General features: G+C 40.3%; 2 protein-coding genes across 3 annotated transcripts in view; both read right to left on the bottom strand.

The window, feature by feature from the left end:
* The window catches only part of bbs9 (Bardet-Biedl syndrome 9), a 226,661-nt gene extending 217,476 nt beyond the window's left edge, over nt 1–9,185 (bottom strand). The window contains exons 1-5 of the mRNA XM_079504326.1: nt 9,074–9,185; nt 6,875–6,993; nt 6,476–6,632; nt 1,163–1,227; nt 896–1,009 (exon numbers count right to left, since the gene is read on the bottom strand). Coding sequence (XP_079360452.1) covers nt 896–1,009; nt 1,163–1,227; nt 6,476–6,632; nt 6,875–6,986 — 448 coding nt within the window. The 5' untranslated portion in view covers nt 6,987–6,993; nt 9,074–9,185. The remainder of the gene's footprint in view (nt 1–895; nt 1,010–1,162; nt 1,228–6,475; nt 6,633–6,874; nt 6,994–9,073) is intronic.
* A 3,608-nt stretch (nt 9,186–12,793) lies between these two features.
* The window catches only part of nt5c3a (5'-nucleotidase, cytosolic IIIA), a 19,242-nt gene continuing 12,035 nt past the window's right edge, over nt 12,794–20,000 (bottom strand). For both annotated transcript variants that reach the window (XM_079504144.1, XM_079504145.1), the window contains exons 2-8: nt 18,079–18,177; nt 16,872–16,941; nt 16,506–16,638; nt 16,129–16,218; nt 15,700–15,862; nt 15,179–15,379; nt 12,794–13,398 (exon numbers count right to left, since the gene is read on the bottom strand). In XM_079504144.1, coding sequence (XP_079360270.1) covers nt 13,297–13,398; nt 15,179–15,379; nt 15,700–15,862; nt 16,129–16,218; nt 16,506–16,638; nt 16,872–16,941; nt 18,079–18,177 — 858 coding nt within the window. In that variant the 3' untranslated portion in view covers nt 12,794–13,296. The remainder of the gene's footprint in view (nt 13,399–15,178; nt 15,380–15,699; nt 15,863–16,128; nt 16,219–16,505; nt 16,639–16,871; nt 16,942–18,078; nt 18,178–20,000) is intronic.

Below are 20,000 nucleotides of genomic sequence, written 5' to 3'. Positions count from 1 at the left end.
TCTTGTGGCAATATGATAAAAAAGGAATAGCACATACATGGGGGAGTGATGGGGACGTGATGATGTGACAGCCTGACGTGTTGGGTTGAAGAGTAGGAGCCCATCTGTGTCCACTTATGCCTGATTTATACTCTGTTGCACGCCGATGTCGCACACTGACAATAGCCGATCTACAAGCTCACAACACGTCGTGCTTATAGATTGGCTTGGCTATTTTCCAGTGTGCGACACATGTCCAGCATGGAACTTCATATCAATCAGGATTTCCTGTGGTTAGATGCTGCGGCATGAATAGATGTTTTTTTTTGTTTTTACATTCTGACGTGAGGTTAGTGTAACGGTAACCTGAACCCACAGTATGGTTGCTTTTTTTCCCCTTTTTTATGCCTTTATTGATCGGTAGACAGTAGTGTGACAGGAAATGGGGAGAGAGATGGAGGGGAGAGGGTGACACGGAGCAAAGGTTGTCGGGACCCAAACCCGCAACACACCTCCAGGCTGGATTAACAGCCTAGGTGCTCGGACCGCTAGGCCAGCCCGGGCCATATGGTTGCATTTTAAACACAATACCTGCCAAAGAAGCATGTCAAATCCAACGCTTCTCTGCCAAATACGGATATTTAAGTCCTTAGGTCTAGGTTTAGTGGTTTATGATACATTGCAGATTTTAAAGGCACATTAGCTATAGGCGATTTATTTTATTCAAGTCACCCTCACAACACCTCGTAATGTGATTTGTTGCAAATGTTTACAATATAAGAACTTTTCAAACTTTTCAGACATCGGGTAGCATTCTTTCCACTGTGATTCGATTTAATTATCAAGGGCAGATGATAAAAAAAACTCCCCACAACTGTCTGTGTCTGAGCATGCGTGCAGAGTCAGTCAGCCCTACCGGTGACCCCTCCGAAGGGGCCGTAGGTCATGTTGCAGGCTGTCCTCTGCAGGTTGTGTTCATACACAAGCTTCAGTTGATACTGGGCTCCATGCTCCACGTTACCCGCTGTGCCTACGCCAATCAAAGCAAATACATACATGTTATTGGTGGAGAACATGGCAATCGGCAGTGAGTGACTGTGCGTGCATATGTGTGTGTGTGTGTGTGTGTGTGTGTGTGTGTGTGTGTGTTGTGTGTGTGTGTGTGTGTGTGCTCGCACGTTACCTGAGATAGAGTAGACAGAAAGTTTCCTGGGATGAAGAACAGCCAAGTGGAGGAGTTCTGAACACCTGAACACATGAGGGAAAGAAACGACAGACAGAACACATTCAGAGACTCTGCTGGATTCATCATCATCACATTAATAATGTGACGACACAACTATTTGCTGTAATTTACTCCCAGCAGTCTAAACATCTTCAAAAGATGTTTAGACTTCCATCATGGCTCTGTGGTTGAATCTAACAGGAGGATTAATTTACACTTCTGGGTGGTCTATTTAGATTAGGCTGTATTCATTCATACACCAACACAAAAAGAACACGGCTGTCTTAACAGGGAAAGGAAATCTGATTCCACGTTGTTTATTCCTTTTTAGACAAATACTGGTATATCGTATCAGGCCGGTAACCACATGGACCCTAGAGTCCCTGTTCTGGCCCAGGCATGTCATAATAGGTGAACTTTCAGCAAAAAATAGCAGATCTACAAGCTCTCAGAGACATTTGGTGTAGAGAGAAAAGGAAGGGACCAATGATCAAGTATAGAAACCAGGGGGATCCCAGTCAGTGAAGTACATCGTCACTGTCGGGCAGAAACCTCATATCTCAATGTTTCAAATTGTTTTTTGTTTTGTTTTTATCACTCAAGAGTGTCACACAAAGGTAAAAAATAGCAGATATACAAGCTTGGCTATTGTTTTGTTTTTTTAAATAATAATAAAAAGGAACGCTTTTTGGACATTGACAGTATACTATAGATTAAAGAAAATGCACTCATCCTCAGTCTGCCTAGCCATTCTACCTATACTGTACTATTATGTAAATGCTCTTGTCTTGCTCAAGGGCACTTTGATAGGAAGTATTGGCTGTGGCAGGAACTGGATGTGTGACCCTCCGGAAGCAGGACAGTCTGTCTAACCACTACACCAGCCTGCTTAATCCTCTACCTCAAAACCACTCCAAAGGCATGAGTCCATTCAAGTTGATGCAGCACAAACAGGAACAAGCGACACTCCTATTGATCTCGGGACTCACCACATGAAAATACAACAAACTCATTTGATCCGCAATACTCCACATGTGCTAGCCAGCTTTACTGTGCTCCCAAGTGCTTACCGTCTCCCGACCACCACAATCAAATGTTTGTCCAGGAAAGAACAACAATATGTTTTTATTTCATTTTATATATAAATTAGACCCCAGAGATTTGCTTTCTTCCGTGGAAACCACACTGCCCACTGTAAAAAATTAAAAGCTTTCGCCATCTCCCTGCCTCATCCTATCCAGACTGAGACAATATTTATTACAAAGTGCTTTTCTGTTGAGGACTACTTTTGGAAGCACCCAACAGACACTGAAGAATGCCTCGCTGCTGGAAACCACGAGAAACGAAACAACATATTCCACAAAGACTTATTTTGTGCAAGACGTGCCATGCTCCTGCAGGCATCTCCATGTGGGAAGCCTTTAGGGCAAACCGCCACAGCCTTTTCCTGGAAACCAGGCTCTCCTTGAGGTCCCTGGGCACCCACATATAGGAACGGCGGTGATGACATATTCTTGCATTCCTTTCATCCCCACATCATTCCATTCCACCCTCTCCATGTCTCTTTCTGTCTTCACTTCACTTATTCCTCCACAATTTCATATAGTTTTGGCCCGGAAGGGATAACTCCAAAACATGTCATTTCTACAAGAAGGATTTGCACATTTCAGTCTTTAACTAACAGAGGCCAACTCTTGAGATCCAATTAGCCTGTGCAAAAACAAAGCAGGATGGGGCTCCTGGGTTTCAACAACTATGCTAGTAACTCTGTGGTTAGCGTGGCGCTGTAGGCACGGCTATGTTTGGTACTGGGTGGTTGATAGAAAGTGATAAATCATGGGGCAAGAGCAAATGTCTGACATGGTGGTTTGTGCTCTATGTGTCGTAGAGAAAAAGCATCTTTATGTGGTGGTGATTTGGAATGGGAAGGCTTTCTATGAATGAACAACCAGAATAATGAGTTATGAATGGGCACATGTGTTTGGCAGTTTAAATAAAGACCATATTATAAGCTATACTTTGAATGTTTACAATTCATGTTCAATATACATTTTAAGGTCTGCACTCTGCACTATAGATGTTAAGAAAAGCATGTAATTTATTGCCAGTCATCACAAAAAGACACTACACAGATGTACAGACATAAACTACTTCTTCAACACAGCACTATGCTGTCCTCTCGTGCAGCAGTGGTGGTTTTAGGTCTGCTTTAAGCAGGGTTATGTTGAGTTAATGCCACTCTGACACATACTAGCGGAGGTCACGGTCAACACATACAACTTACAAGTGGCTGGTGATAATGGAGGGGGATTAGTGAAACCCCTGACATCTTTGTGTTATTCTGATAAGTGACCACCTCTCACTGGTGAGTTCAGTCTGTGGCTATTTGCCTGTTTGCCAGAGAAGCCTGCAGCTTACAATGCTAAAAAGAAAATACACAAGCAGGACATCATCAGATTCTTTACACATTTTAACCACATCAGGTGGTCTACTCTAGTGAGGCCACTGTGCACAACTTGTACTCCACCCCATAGTACTCCTCCATAGTACTATGGGTACATAGCACTGAGTGTACAGGGTTTGATGAGGTCATATGGAATGAATTCTGTATTGGTCATATATGGAGCATGTTACGAGGCGTGACAGACACGAGATGCAGGTTTTCATAGTAAACTGCGACCTACAGTCGCAATGAATATCAGATGCCCAAAATCCCCCCAAAAAGAAATAAAGTTGAATGCAAGTGAAGTGTCTCTTTGGTGTAGCCTATTGTCTTTACAAGAAATAAATATCACAAAATGAAATTAAGGCAAGAATCCATCAATTGGAAAGTCACGTCTAGTCAGGGAATTATTGAAATCCCGGGATAACGGAAACATCAATAAACTATGAATGAGGGAGATGACTCACAAGAGATGGTCCACTGCTTCTGCTTTCCATGTTATTAAAGACTAATACACATGTATGCTACTGTAGAAAATTATGCTAATCCATACAGCCATGTAGTAGAAAATCCTGGTGAAAATATGATACTTTGGACGGTGTGAAAACCATTTTATAGAAATTATGGGCTTTTCTGCTTTTATTTTGTTACAGTTAGTACAGTGAAGAATGACATGAAAGCAGCAAAGGCTGTGAGGCTCAATAATCGAACCCACTACTAGGCCATCGGCGCCCCCAAGTGAGGACCTTTTGTCATGTTTCTGAATGGAGGCCACTTTTTCACAGGACAAAGTGAAAAACATTCCTATTTAGACACAAACAAATAATTGAACACAAACCACATATTGGGGAATCTAGTATGCATCCTCCAGCCCACCTCAATCACAAAATATGTATTATTAGAAAATGTCATCGTAATGTTTCTATATTGACATTCATCAAATGCAATTGTTCTTTAGTATAATTAATATGTGCGTGTTTGGAAACATTATTAATCTGGCTTGAACTTTGCAATAGAATCTTGACTAACTTTATTCATATTTGAACTACCGTATTTCTTTCTATTGCTTGTTGTGTGTTAAGACTCTTGGGGGCATGGGGGTTTGTCATGTTTATACTGTAAATGTATATTTTGGTATTAATTAATTTCTTGGGTTGTGCTTGTGTGTTCAAAGTTGACTGTGTCCTACTTCAATACACTGACCTAGTGATCTTGGGCTATATTACGAAAGGGTAATAATATTAGAAGATTTGCGACTAGATTCGAACCAAAAAATTACAAGGCGGGGCACTGTCTATGCCATGTAAGAAAACATGCTATACAGGGCTTCAAGAAATGTTTTTTTGGGAATAATTTATGTTGACCAAAAACAAGACAGTGTCTAATAACTCTTCTCTGTGAATCTCTGACACCATATTGATTTGACATCAGTTTTGCCCAAAAGGAGTTCGGGAGAACGGTGAATCTGAGATTATGAATTTACAAAATGTGAAAAATATTCACACAAAGAATATTTGCAATATTATGTGAAAATAATATGTGAAAATGTTTACTTTGACTTCCTTCAAGTTCCTTGGCCTACTGTACGAAAGATTCTGAAAATTGGAGACACGCTGTAAAAAACAATACAGGAATACCAACACAAACAGAGTGGTTTACTGTAAGTTAATACAAATTATATCAATTCTTTATCAGACCCAGGGAGATCCATATCACAATTAAACACAAAAATAAAAAAATTAAAATTAAATGCACATATCCCACACTGTTCAGTTTCTGACATACAATCATGTGTGCCAATGGTTCCACAATCTAGATGAGAACCTAACCGAACTGCGTGTAGGGTCCGTAAATGACAGCGATGATGTCATTTACTGACTGATGCCCACACATGAACCTGTACATAACATAAGGCTACGTAGCACAGCAGAGCAGGTAGGTACCCAGACACTAACACACATCTGACTTGCACCGGAGCTTCTTGGAACTCTCAACAGCAGCCTCATGCAGTCATTATAGGCCACTGTGAGTCGTCTGTAGCGACACCAAAGGTGTGCACTGCAGTATACAGCGGTGTACAGAAGGATCTAAAGAGCGATATCTTCGCAGGTACTGAGCACATGCTAAATTTGCGACACAGCATGTTCGCTTGGGCATACAGCTTCCGCCACTGTCTATAGATGTCCTTGTCATCTGAAAGGTCATCAGAGATAATATGGCCCAAATAAGTGATCTCACTGCACACACTAAGGGCAGTGCCAGCTAGATGGAAGTCAGGGAAGATTGAGTGTCTGTCTTCCTTACTTCGGACAATCCTGATTTTACTCTTTTTAGCATTGTATTTTATATTAAAATCAAGACCATACTGTGAGCATACGCTCAGAAGCTGTTGGAGACCAGCACTTTACAGACTAAAAATGACCAAATCATCCGCATACATCAGGTGATGTATGCAGGTGATGGCCTGTCATGCTGTCTGACTTACAGCTGGACGTAATTATAACTATTCATTAGTTGAGTCGTAGCAGGTTCCATATACCATGTTTTTGTTCTTTTTATTGTCTTGTACATTGAAAATTGTATCAATTCATTTATTATTGATTTTATTTGTCTGTAATGTCTGTTCTTTAGCCAGTTAGCATAACAGATAATAGCTGACTGTGGAATTGAGTTACTATACAGCCATGAAACCAGTCCTGTTCACCCTGAATGCAATAGCACGACAAAGGCTGTGAAAGGTTCAGCCATGCTCACTCAGCCCTGCATGGCCTGGCATTTAGTAATGGAAATTATAGGCAATATTGGTGTTGCCTTGTTGGGTTACTTACGAGACAAACTTGCCCACTTCCACCTGGATGATGGCGTCTCGAAGCTGGACCTCCAGAAGCTGGGCATCAGCTGTGCCCTGGCCCCCTTCCTCTGATTTACTGGCCTGGGGCGAGAAGATCCGCAGCATACCCATGTAGCTACCCACTACCACCTTGTCTGCAAGACAAGAGCCACAGTGACAGAATATAGATGTAAGAAAGGAAGTACTATCCACCCGCCTGCGCTGGTATACAATACAGTATGTTGGAAGTGTTCGGCTAGAGAGATTTTGAGGGATAAACACTTGGTTAATCATGTCTAATCTTAAATGCTAGCATCATAAAACTCATTTTCTCACAAACATTCATCATGGATTGTGATTGAACATGTACAACACATACATACACACACACACTGACCATGTCCTGTGCCACTGTTATCCACGTCTCCGACACACAGGCATCCTTGGTCAAACTCCTCACCCTCTCCCACTACCGCCGACCACCAATCACGGGCCTTGAACAGAGACATGCTGCCTCTGAATGGGAGGGAGATAAACACAGAGTGAAAGAGTGAGACACAAAGAATGTGATGAGAAACTAGTATTAGGATGAAGTGGAACATTCTGCAAATTTTGTCTTTGAGAGTTTGAAATCTGGCATTATAAGCAATATAATAAAGACATGTATTAATATCTACAATCCCTCCAGAACTTTGCTCAGATCTTTCTAATGCTCATTTGTTATTTTGTTTGTTTCTATATGGTTTTTGTGCATATTGCATAGTACTGCTTAGACCCCTGTATCACGATTTATTTTTTATTAATATAATCTGAAAAGAGAAATAAAGTCTGCACACTGAAATGTGCATGTCTTGTGTCTGTATATCTCTCATCCTCAGACCCCATGGTGTGTGGGTCTGAGTCCCATAGCTTTATTTCTCTTTAAAAAGTATTTTCATACAGCACTTATTTGCTATATAAATACCACCCTTGAAGGGAATTTATGTGGTTAATTTCCAAAATGCTGTTTACAGTAACACCTATACAAAAATCTAATGGCTTATGTTGATTATTTGATGTCTCTAAAATTTGGAGGATCGAAATTGAAGACCATAACATCCTTCATGGAAACCTGGGTCTGACAAAACTAGATCAGATTTTGATTTGGGGTGTTAAAGTTATTATTTGATTAATTAAAAGTAAAATTTTTATTGTCAAAATATTTGCTGAGATAATTCTATGGTACAGAATAGATCAGATATCAAAGTGATCCCAATGCTGTATTTTGGTTTTGAATGAAATCCAAATCCCTGGGGTTCAGTCGGCCTCCCTTGTCACTGTCACGAGTGACACCTCGCCAGTGTCGCCACATGAGACTACTACCTACGTGCCAACTGTCAAGACAGTAGAGTGGTGTATGTGTGACACTCACAGCAGGGGTGTCACTGTCCGCCAATGAGAACACTTATAAGGCCAGTCACATGACAAGGATTTCATGAGGCGAAAAGGCCAAGCGGATTTTCTAATTCCTAACTGATGAGCAGGTGGAATGGACAGCTAATCCATAGAGAGAGAGAGAGAGAGAGAGAGAGAGAGAGAGAGAGAGAGAGAGAGAGAGAGAGAGAGAGAGAGAAGACTATAACAAAAAAATCCCCCTCCCGATGTGTTATAACATGTTTAATCAGTCCTTTATTGAATCTGATATTTAAATTAAGATCACATTTTTAGTTTTTTACGCATGATAACATACACACAAAGGGCAAAATCCCTGAGGAGAGGAGAGGCATTGTGGGTTATAGTAGATCAAATGTGACATCCTGTCATTCAACCACAGTAGCATAGTGACATCAAATGCAAACAAAGGCAGACAGCTACATGTAGGTATTCAGCCCCCTTTTGATAACATACATTTGTCACAAACCCTATCCACAATCACCCAGCTAAACATCCTCCAAATCCAATCATCCTATCATACTGTAAAAACACACTGTGCTGCAGTCATTCATTGGTCCCCAACCTGTTGCACATAAGCCTCTATATACAGTACACAATTGACAGTTTTGAAACAAACCTATCACACAGAGTTTCAGATTGTGTTAAATTATTTTGTATAGCATAATAACTTGTAAACAGCTACAAAAGAATAGAGCAGAATAAATTGAGATATTTCAGGCCTATTCACTGTGTGCTTGCTATAGAGGAATGGGGCTGAAAGACATGGGTCAGGAGAAGGGAGTGTAAGATTATTTCAATTCATCCATCTTCAATATGATTGCCAACTTTTATAGGGTTGATAATGAATGACAGTGACACAGAGTTTGGGTTCTTAGAACAGCTTAACGACTCGAGGAAGGGACAATGTAGGGCCCGGGTAATGGTAATGTTTTTTGAAATTATTCATTTAAGTCCGAGACTGAAAGGAAACAATTCAAGCTGTGAAGCAGCATCATTAGTCTCAGCTCAGCTCAGGTATTTTTGCTAGCGGCATGCTGCCTGTTTAACAGCTAGCTCTACCTGGTTACTAGCGCTCAGTTTAGGCGAATATAACGCAAACGTGTTCCAAACTGTAGAATATCGTATGGGTTGTTGTACCATTCTATTCCCATGTTTTGCTTACCCGAGTGAAGAAGCGCCTGTCAGTAAAAGACTATATAAATATTTGTTGCTCGGGCAAAAATCACATTTCTCTTGTCCCTCTCATCAACTTGAAGCCATTCCCCTGTTGTCATAGCACTAACGCTAAACGGTGAAGTTGGACGCTTGTGCGCATCACCGGACGTAAAGTCACCCGAAGGCTCATGGGAAATTGTGTTTTTTTCCCCGAAACTAACGCCAAGAGAACTACATAAATCAGAGGGGGACATCCTCGATCGGGACCCAAGTCCATGGATTATGGATGGAGGACGTTGTGTGCGGGTGCGCGGTGCGGTCAGAGGTGGTTTTATCGTCCACGCTGTGCAAACCGAAATCAGTTAATATGAGTGGTGCTGCAGAAGAGAACATCCTATATATTTGGTGAGGGACAAATGCAATATGATAATTGATTTAGGCATAATTGAAGAGATTAATGAGACTTGTGACTTGTTCATCAGCCCAATTCATCAGAAATTGACTCGAGTGTTACTTAGCCTACACATCTCATAGTCAACACTCAGCACCACTTACAAAGTTGCAAACAATAAAGCAGTCGCCATGCAACGTCTCCTTGCAAGTTGCAACATGCAATGCAAACTAGGCTACTTGTAAACATCAGTGGTGGAAAAAGTACTCAAAGTTTGTACTTACGTAAATAAATACTGGTATACTGCAATATAGAAATACTTTAAGTAAAAACACGGAATTTAAATTTACTTGCGTAAAAGTACAAAAGTATCGGCATCAAAATGTACTTAAAGTATCCTATTCCTACCAAATGTACAAAGTAATCATTATGCGGAATGTTTTCAAATGTATACAAATATTTTGAAAATAGCAGATATACAAGCACCCAATGCATCATTGTGACTGCAGTTGACCTTAAAACTGTTTTGTTGCAAGGATGCAATCATGTTGTCTGTCTGTGATTGTGATTTATTTGATTGACTGAATAGGCTACTGTATTAACCGTTTGCTGAAAAGGTACAGCTGTACAAATGTATTTATTATGTATAAAAAATGATGTTTAAAGGATAACCCAAAAAAGGCCAAGGGCTTATTTTAGGTCCTGTGTATTCAATAGTTTGTAAGTGCTATGTTTGTTTATATTGTATAACACAAATGTGCCTTTTTTGGTAGTGATAACGCAATTATGACATTGCAGTAGGAGAAGAATTGAGAAAAATGAGAACTGGTGAAAAACAGGGCTCGTCCGGGATTTGAACCCGGGACCTCACGCACCCTAAGCGTGAATCATACCCCTAGACCAACGAGCCAGTTGTCCACAGGGTTTGAATGCTAGTTTTAGAACTTAACATATGCCACGTTGCATACTATATTTTCATGTTGGCGTTACTTACCTTATGATTCACTGCCATCTAAAGGTGGATTTTGATACTGCAATAAATTCCTACGTCTTCGTGCTTTTCTGGTTTCATCCTCGTAGCAGTTTTTGTATTGACTGAAATGTACCCATTCTACATACTGTGAATAACATTTTCAATCAATCAATCAATCTACCAAAGCGTTTGGAAGAAGAATCTGCATGCATGCAGATTATAAAACAATAAACATATAGCCTATTATAATAAATAATATTTTCACAAGACTCCCTCCCATTTGATTTTATTGCCAGTTTTATTATATCCTCAAATAATAACATAAATGCAGTAATAACAAAAGGCAACATGCAAGGGATAGCAGCACATTTAAAACGCACAATGTTCAAAGAGAACAAAACACATTCAGACTAGGGCTGGGCAATAATGGATAAAATGCCCATCACAAATCTCTCAATATAAGTGGGTAAAGACAAACAATAGAATAGCTAGAACAGTTAGGTAAGTTCTGTTTACTGTAACATAGCCTTTAAAACCAGGAAGACAAAATGTCATATCACAATATTACAATATCCCAAATTCCAGATGTAGTCGCAAATTATGATATTGATAGTTGATATTATCAATATACTGCCCAGCCCTAATTTAGACAAACCAAAACTGTAACATTGTACTTTGCCCCCTGCAAAATAAAAACTTTAGAGGTAGTGTTCAGTTTGAACAAAAACAAACAAACAAAAAGTTGATTAATGGGTTTTTCTAAAAAGAAAAAAAAGAAAAAAGAAAAAAAGAAAAAGACTATGGTGAGCTTATAAATGTATCCCATATTGGGACCACGGACAACATTGGATTTTCCCACTTACATTATTGCCTAAAGAGAACATTTATGATCTATAGGCAGTGGTCCTCAACCTTTTCTGTAGGCTACTATCAGGACCCAATAGAAAATCTCAAAAGTATTTGCGGCCCACCCATCTGACTACATATCGGCTGCCGTGTTAAGTGGTCAGGATTGATGGGCTGCATGCATTTAGATTGTGTTCTGGCTTGGATCAATGGAACTAACATAGTATACGTTATTTATCGGTATCACAATGAAAACTCACTTTTCAAAGAAAGAAAACACACCCGTGTGAAGTGAGGCTAAGTGAGGCTCTTATCATCGTACATCGTCATACATCATCTCATTCCGGCCAATCAGAATTTGCGTCCTCAGTCCTCACCTTCTCTTCAATGTTTGTGTTACACAATGTTTGTGTTTACACAAACATTCAAAATTGTCCATTCATTAAGTGGCATTTAATGTTTGCGTTAGGACAACATTTGGGTTACACACACCAAAAGTTGGACATAGGACAAAAATACCATGACTTTTTTTTTAATTCATTATATTATCATTAAAATCTAAAGTGTTTTGCCAATATTGAGTCCACTTGCAATATCCTCATGGCCCACCAGTCCAGTCCTCAGGTTGAAAACCACTGATCTATGGGGATGTGAAGAACAGAGGACTTCACAGAAGAGCCTACACTACAGTGTGCTCCATCTCAAAGAAAGAAATGCATTTTGTTTTTAATAAAAACAAGACACAAAAGACAGGTCTAATGGCCTCAGGGATCACAGGCGTTTAAAATAATTGAAGCCTAGCAATTGAAAAAGGCACAGTTGTAAATCCCCATTTTTATTCACCGGCTGCACACCAGGCCAAGTCTTATAATTGTATTTTATTTGAGGTGGGATTGGGGCTAGAATGGACACTGATATATCACTTTCTGTGGTTAATGGTTTTGAGAGAGGTTTAAAATTCGGGTCAATGAGGTCTTTGGACTTTTGAGGCCAGGTTTGTCAGCTTTCTAAGCACTGCGTGTTGATGTACAATGAAGCCTGTGCAAAAATGTAATTTTTTTTCAAGAATCCGCCATAACTTCCATGAATCAAAACTACCGCCAGCTATGTCAGGGGATTTAATTTGAAAATGTCACATTCCTTCTGATCAGTTGGTTCTTGAACCCAAGTATGTACAATTTACTGTACAATATACAGATAGGAGGCACCAAAGTCAGCATTTTCGTCAATAAGGTGTGTATCCTGCAATTCACAAGCTATGTTTAGAAAGCTGTATGAATCTACAGTACGTTTTTACAAAATGTATACTATACCCATAGTTTTGAGAAAACAGGATCTTTCTCAAGTTCACAGGTCAAGCATAGCATTTTCTTTAGCAACATGCTTTTAAACTACCCAGAGAAGTGACCAGGTATACATCAGGAGTCCAATAGTCACCAATGAAACTACAACCTAATTACATGAGGTTCAGGGAACTCAATGAGGTGCAATGCATGCTGGTATTGATCAAAAGAAAGTTTGTCTGTGGGTGTTTGTTTATGATATGCAAACTTCATACACTGATACAAACATTACAATATCAAAAATGAGCATATGGATAACAAAAGTAACAATAATGTGCAATTGTTTGTTTTTGGTTATTCTGTTTTCATATCATGGGTTAGTGGACATGGGCAATGATTAGAACAGACTCAGACACACGCAAAGACAGAGACTTGGACTGTATGTACTTTTAAAACAGTTCATTCAGGAGGGGGGGAAAAATAGTATTTTTTATAAAGGTGGCGAAAAGGGTTCAACAATGGCCCGTTATTGGTGTGGCGTCCAAAAGAGGCTGGCATTGGGGCTAAAGCTAGAATCTCTTGGTGTGGAGGAACATTGAATATGTTTGGGTCAGGTAGTGGTCATTTCCAGCTTGAGGAGAATGGTCTTGCAGTCTTTTTCCAAATCCATGGGTCTGGGATTGCTCTAGCTGAGCTTGTAGCACAGTAGTTGGGAAGTGGGCTGAACTGTAGGAGAGTTATAGAATCTTCTGGAGGATGGCATTGGGCACTTCCAGAGTCTCATCCTTCACCAGGACAATGTCGTAAGAGTCCAGATATTTCTCCATTCTCTCTTCTACCTGCAGGACAACAGAGCAGACACAGATTGTTAATATTTTCATGTGCTCATGTGTTATATGCCTTAACCACTTTGTTATTAGGACACCAACTAGAACTTGATCTGCTTCTGATCTTGGCTGTATTAAAGTTTTTTTTGTACTACTCTGTCTTTATTGTGACAGCAGGTCGCATTTACTATGAAATCGTGCATTTCCCGCCCGTCCGTCAGTCAGTCAGTCAGTCAGTCAGTCAGTCAGTAGAGTGGAGCTGACTATCATCACCTGGATCTCCATATAAGAAGATCAACGACACTGACCTCATCAAACCCTGAGGATAGCCATGCATGGTTTGACGTACTAGATCTGCATATATGATCTAAATCCTGACCTAAGCTTTCTGAAAAAAATCAAATATTTATATAGCAGCATCAAAGTATTTTATTTTTTGAATACTGTACATACTGTACAGAACCCCAAGAGGGGTTCCCGTCCAAAATGGTTAGAATACCAAAAGGGGTTCCTGCCCAGAATGGGTTAACTCCTGCTTCTCAGCTGTGCCATATTAAGAAGCTCTGTTGTTTCATGGCTTCAAGTTCTCGCCCTCAGGCGTCTTACTGGTATACACATTTGTAGGTCACAGATGTGGCTAAACAATAGGTCAAAATAAACTAATATGCTTTACTACAGAGTCTAGAGGTGGGCAACCTTTTCGGGCACATGATCATTCAGTACCAGACACTGAATCCACCATTGCTTTTATGTCTTAAGTTATTATAGACTGCTAATTAGAAAAATAATTAAGCATAGAATGAATTGAACATGAATAATTAAGGTAAGGAAGGAAGATAAATTCAGACTATCTGGGGAGAAACGTTTTATGCTCATCAAATAATGATTGATTGATTGATTGATTGATTGATTCATTCATTGAATACTTATATACTATATACTATATATAACAGTTTGCAGAAAAAAAGAACAGGAGGTTGTTTTTGATCACCTCAATTAAATAGCCCAATCTGATCATTTGTTCAAAAAGAGGTGGTTGCCAGCCCCTGCTTTACTGCATCTACTGTATATGAAGTTGGGTCTACTCTGTATACAAAGTTAGGTCTACAATTAAATCTAATTCATTAGCATATTAGCCACTTAAGGTCGTGCCCAGAACAAGAGCATGCTTAGACTGGCAAAGAGTATCTCTTCTGACCCCTTACATATTTTAATTGATGAATATCAACTGTTGACCTCCATGAGGCGGCTTAGAGTCCCTAAATATAAGAAAAACAGACTAAAGAACTCTTTTGTACATCAGTCTGTCCTGCTTTTAAACCAAAATCGTTAAACCATAGGATGTGTTGTTGTTCTTGTCTGTTTCTGTGATTTTTGTCCTGTAATGTCTATCATTTTATAATGTACTGTGTCACTTTGTCTGTATCTTCAACGGTGACGTCATGGACGCAAAACAAAATTCAGTGCAAGCTGACAATAAAGTTGTATCGTATCGTATCGTATCGTAAACCCTATATACTTAGCTGACAGCGTCCCAGAGGACTCCATACTTGATCCGCTCTTTATTTCTCTCTATACCAAAATAACCGTTCTACAAGTTTAGCTTGCACTCTAAGCTCTAGCTGAGATTGTAGATCGGTGAATGATCGACCCAGAAAACGGACACTAGGGTTCATGTGGTTAGGATAACATTTTTCGAAATATTCTTGTGCAGTTTCCAAAGCTTTCAAGATCTGAATCAAAGATCATGTTTTCCCAGATATGTGTGTGAATACTGGTTACGTGTCTGTACCTTGTCATTGAGGAACCCAATCTTGAGGATGTTATCCACGTTGGGCACTCCGTCAGCCATATTCAGGTCCCCCAGTGAGTCTCCCATCAGGATAATGTTGCAGTTGTCTTTCACCTGCTTGAAGTAGTCTGTGTTGCGCAGCGCACCATCATGCTTGTTGTACACGTGGATAAGCTCCCCTTTGAAGCCCTTCAATATGCCCTGGGAGGGAAAGAGTAAGAGACATCAGTAATGTGAGTGATGGTAACTCTGTTGCCTACAGTAAGTACATAAAACTGTAGCCATTTAGCTGAACCATTAATCCAGATGCAGGACACAGACAGGACACACACTAACTATTTGATGACCTCGTCTTTAGTATAATCTCGCTTTGTACGTTCCCAGTACAAAGCAAAGCAATGGGACAGCACTAACTACTAAGTTATATTTGACAGGTTAAGAGATTTAAGTCTTGGTACTGTGGGCAGGTTAAGGGTCTAATGAATAAATTGAGACAAAAATGTGTTTTCAGACAGACTCACATTGTCATCAAAGTCCATGAAGTTGGATACCACTTTGACATTGGAGTGGTAGACCCCCGCCTGGCGGATGATCTCCTCCAAGACATCCCCGAGGCCAGCCGAGAAGATGAACACCGGCACGTTGTGTTGCTGGAGGCGGTCGAAGAAATGCTCGTAGCCCTCTCTGGAACCAGTCAGACACAGAGAACACAAGGAGGTGAGATACACAGCAGCATACATACAAACAAACAAACAAACACACACACACTCACAGTTGGTAGCATACAAAATGTGGATTTTGAACATGCAACAATATCATCGAATCAAACTGATTGTTTTCTACAATTGTGTGGTCCCAGATTTGATTCCATACAGTGGGAACACACAAGTTACAACACACGTACATGTGTTACAATTCCGTCATGGACACGGCATTGGATAAACAGTTACCTTAGGGCAGCATCAGAGTCCCTCACTACTTCTGGGAGTTTGTCTTTCTGTAGTCTCTGTTCAACCAGTAATGTGTGGGACTTAAAATACCTGGGAAAACACAAGCCACACATACACACACGTGCGCACCCACAGACACAGTTACACACCTTTAGGAGCACTGATTTCATGTTTGTGTGTGTGTGTGTGTGTGTGTGTGTGTGTGTGTGTGTGTGTGTGTGTGTGTGTGTGTGTGTGTGTGTGTGTGTGTGTGTGTGTGTGTGTGTGTGTAATAGTATGCTTGTCGTGTTTATTTATGTGTGTACATCTGTATGTATATCATGTCATTAATTGCATCTGCAAGTCTATACGACTCTGTGTTGGTGTGTGTTACTTACCATTCCACCATAAAGGGGTATTTTTCCTCCATTGTTAGATGTGGGTCAATCTCTATGGGATAATATTTGTTCTTCAGCTGCAACAGCTTTTGCCTACAGTCCTCAGTCACCAGCGTGCAGTTGTCTATGATATCTACAACAAGTTGGGACATAATGTCACTGACACAAGCAATCACATTATGACAGAACTAAAATGATAGGATGGATACAAATAAACATAGACACGCACGCACGCTTTAATGTTCCATGATAATAAATTACAGTACGTACTGTATTGTCAATGTTTTGTCCGATGATGACATGATTAAAACACCCTCTAATCCAACCAAAACAATGACATCAAATGTGGCTTATGAATATACTCACTGTGACATGAGGGACAGCGTTTTCCATTGACCGCAAACTTGCTTAACGTCATATCAAAGTCTGTGATCATCTGTGGTAGAGAACAAGAGAACATGTGATGAGTGCTGCTCTCCTACTACAGGTGTATGACATTGACAAATGAATTAAACTCCTATATATTTAGTTGGCTAGTGTTTTAGGTGTCTAATAGGTCCCCTCATTCCCTCGACACTAAATATCTTCACTGAAAATATCTGATCTACAAAAAGCACACCACACAAGAAGGCAGCCCCATGTTGGAAAGACATCTTTTGGTTTTAACATGTTTTAACACAGTATCAAATCTCCTATAGGATTTCAATTGGGTTGAGGTGTGGTGATTGCGAAGGCCATAGTTTATGATTCACACGTGGACCAAAACCAAAATGCCCCTTACAACAGCAAAGCCACCGGACGTCTGGACCCCTTCATTCTCTTGGAAATATAATATACTGTATGTATACCACATTGGTAGGGGGCGGGGCAACATGCCATAACTCTAATGCAAGAAATATGCCTGAGTCCGTTTTTGTTTTATAACCATAATACTATCTAAGATCAGGTATTTTGACATGTAAACCCACATTTTGTATTTGACCAAGTATCCTGTATAATAATATAACTACATGTAATTGGATGAAAATTCAGCAAGTTATGATGAATTTCCCTCAATAGGCAGACTGGATTGGAGGTGCAGCTTGCCCTCACCAATATGGCGACAATATTTCTCCAATGAATAACAGCAGCCAATGTGGTATCTAATGTATTCTATGCCACAGAGCATGATCAGATGTAAACTGCTTAATATTATCCTTCAGTCCACCTGTCTATATACCTGTCTATTTGTCTATATCCTACGGCTTCAGAGGGATGTGGTTGCCACAAATATGCGGACGATGGAGGTTTGATTATCATAATTTAGTTTCAGAGATAATGCAAGCTCATGTCTTGCATCACCACTAGATGGCACAATTGCACACAATCACGGTGAAGATACATTACCAGGTGACTACTGACAAAAAATCAAGATGACATAGCACGCACACGCGCACACACACACACACACACACACACACACACACACACGCACACGCACACGCACACGCACACGCACACGCACACGCGCACACGCACACACGCACACACACACACACACACACACACACACACACACACACAGCAGGCTAACCTGTAGTTTAGATGCTCCCCCCTTGATGAGGCCACAGATGATTTGTTCGACCCTCTCAGGGTCCCTCATGTGGACCGTGCTCTTTTCAAACTGAGGCATCTGGAAACACAGATGGAAGGAGGGTTAGAGATGTGTAGAATGACAATGAGTATGTCTGACAAGAGAGGAGAGATGTTTCAATATGAACATCTCCCTGCCCTCCCTCCTTTTTCTTCTTTTCTAAAAAAAAAAATTAATAATTTCACCCACGTCTTTTCACCTGTAAACCAGCGATGTGATAATAAAGTTGATTCTATTCTTGATTCTATTCTATTCATTTGAACCAAAAAACAAACATCTGCAAACAACAGCATGATGCCTTTTTTGTGCCTGAGGTTGGAGAAGAGGTTGCCAATATAATTTGTCTGGGCAGTCTTCATATTATCAAGACCTCCCAGGCCATTATCTGAAAACAGATGTTTATGGTTCACAGCATGTTGTTGTTCAGCCCAGGCACCAGGCCACTCAGGCCCCTTTTCCACCAAAATAACTTTGGTTCTAGAACTGGTTCTATTCTAGATCCTTGGAACCTTTGTGCTTAAGCTTTCATGGAACCAGCCGTGAACCGGCCAGCGTTTCCACCAATTTAAAGCACCATTGCAATTAGGGGCAGGAGTCCCCAGTTGCCCCAGGTTAAAAAAAAGGGGCCGCAGGGGAGTGTTAAGGTCATCTTGAGTTGCAGCCTTGGCATGAAGAAGGGGGCCGGAGGAGGGTGTTGGGGACGGAAGAGAGAGATGGTTAGGGAGGGAGCAGGGAGGGGGCTGAGGACTAGCTATTCTTGAACACACTCTGTACAGTATGGACACTTGGGCTTGCGTACAGCAGGGTGGCGGAGAACTGTAACCTCCAACATGAACCAGCCTGGAACAGGATGGATCCCTCCAGAGAGGAAAATGCACAATGGATTAATAGGAGCAAGAAAGAAGAGAGAGAGAAATAGAGGAACATTTTGTTTTGTTTTTTAAGAGATTATGGGCAAGGAGGAGGGAGAAAGTGACGAAGAAAGCGGCACAAGTAGTTCATTGTTGGGACTTGTGCCGCTAGGCTGCTAGGTACAGTATGGCTACTGTATATTGCAGGCACATTATCTTGGGCAGGGCGATTATTTTTCAGAATTATTAGGTAAGCTCAATTATTCTTAACATTCCAGCGATTGGGACGTCTTTCACAAGCAAAGCAAAGAGAAATGTTACAACACAAACCTCAGCCAAATCTCCTATGGTTGCGAGAGAAACTGTATAATCGAATTAATATTTCCCCCTTTACCCGTTTACATCTTGTGTGGGTATAGGTGAAAGAAGATCACATGAACTATTGGCAAAGACAATATAGAACATCACAAAACCCAGTACTGTTTGTTTTTTAAATAAAGATTGTAACATCCTGTTGATTTTATAATTTTATTAGGAAGAAAACCTAGACTGGATCCGTGTATCCGGTTATTCAAATAGTAAAATCAACAGGAAGTTGACATTTTTATTTGAAAAACAAACAGTACTGGGTTTCTGATGTTCCATATTGTCTGAATCAGCTTTGTTTGTGTTCGTTTACATGCTCAAAGGGTGACTTTGAAAGCTGTTTCACAACTTTCACTGTACAATGTAAGTCAATGAGGACTGAGGAGCATATTTTGAATTATCAATTTCTAATCAATGGAGCAATTATTTGTGATTTCTTAGTTTCAACATGTCAAGGTAAGTACCGTACACAACCCAAACCTCTACCAACCTTAATTAATATAAAGTTTGAAGTTTTATATTTGTGATCGGCAAAATAATTGCCACATTAAAACCTGTGATCATGCTGAAAGTTGAATAAACAAACCTTGCCCTTTAAGAGGTTATGCAAAGCCAGACAGTTTCTTTGCAGTTGACTTGTCAAGG

The sequence above is a fragment of the Electrona antarctica genome (assembly GCF_951216825.1).
Source record: "Electrona antarctica genome assembly, chromosome: 6".
NCBI classification, from domain to species: Eukaryota; Metazoa; Chordata; class Actinopteri; order Myctophiformes; family Myctophidae; genus Electrona; species Electrona antarctica.
Note: the sequence above shows the minus strand (reverse complement) of the source record. Positions and strands in the feature narration are given on the sequence as shown.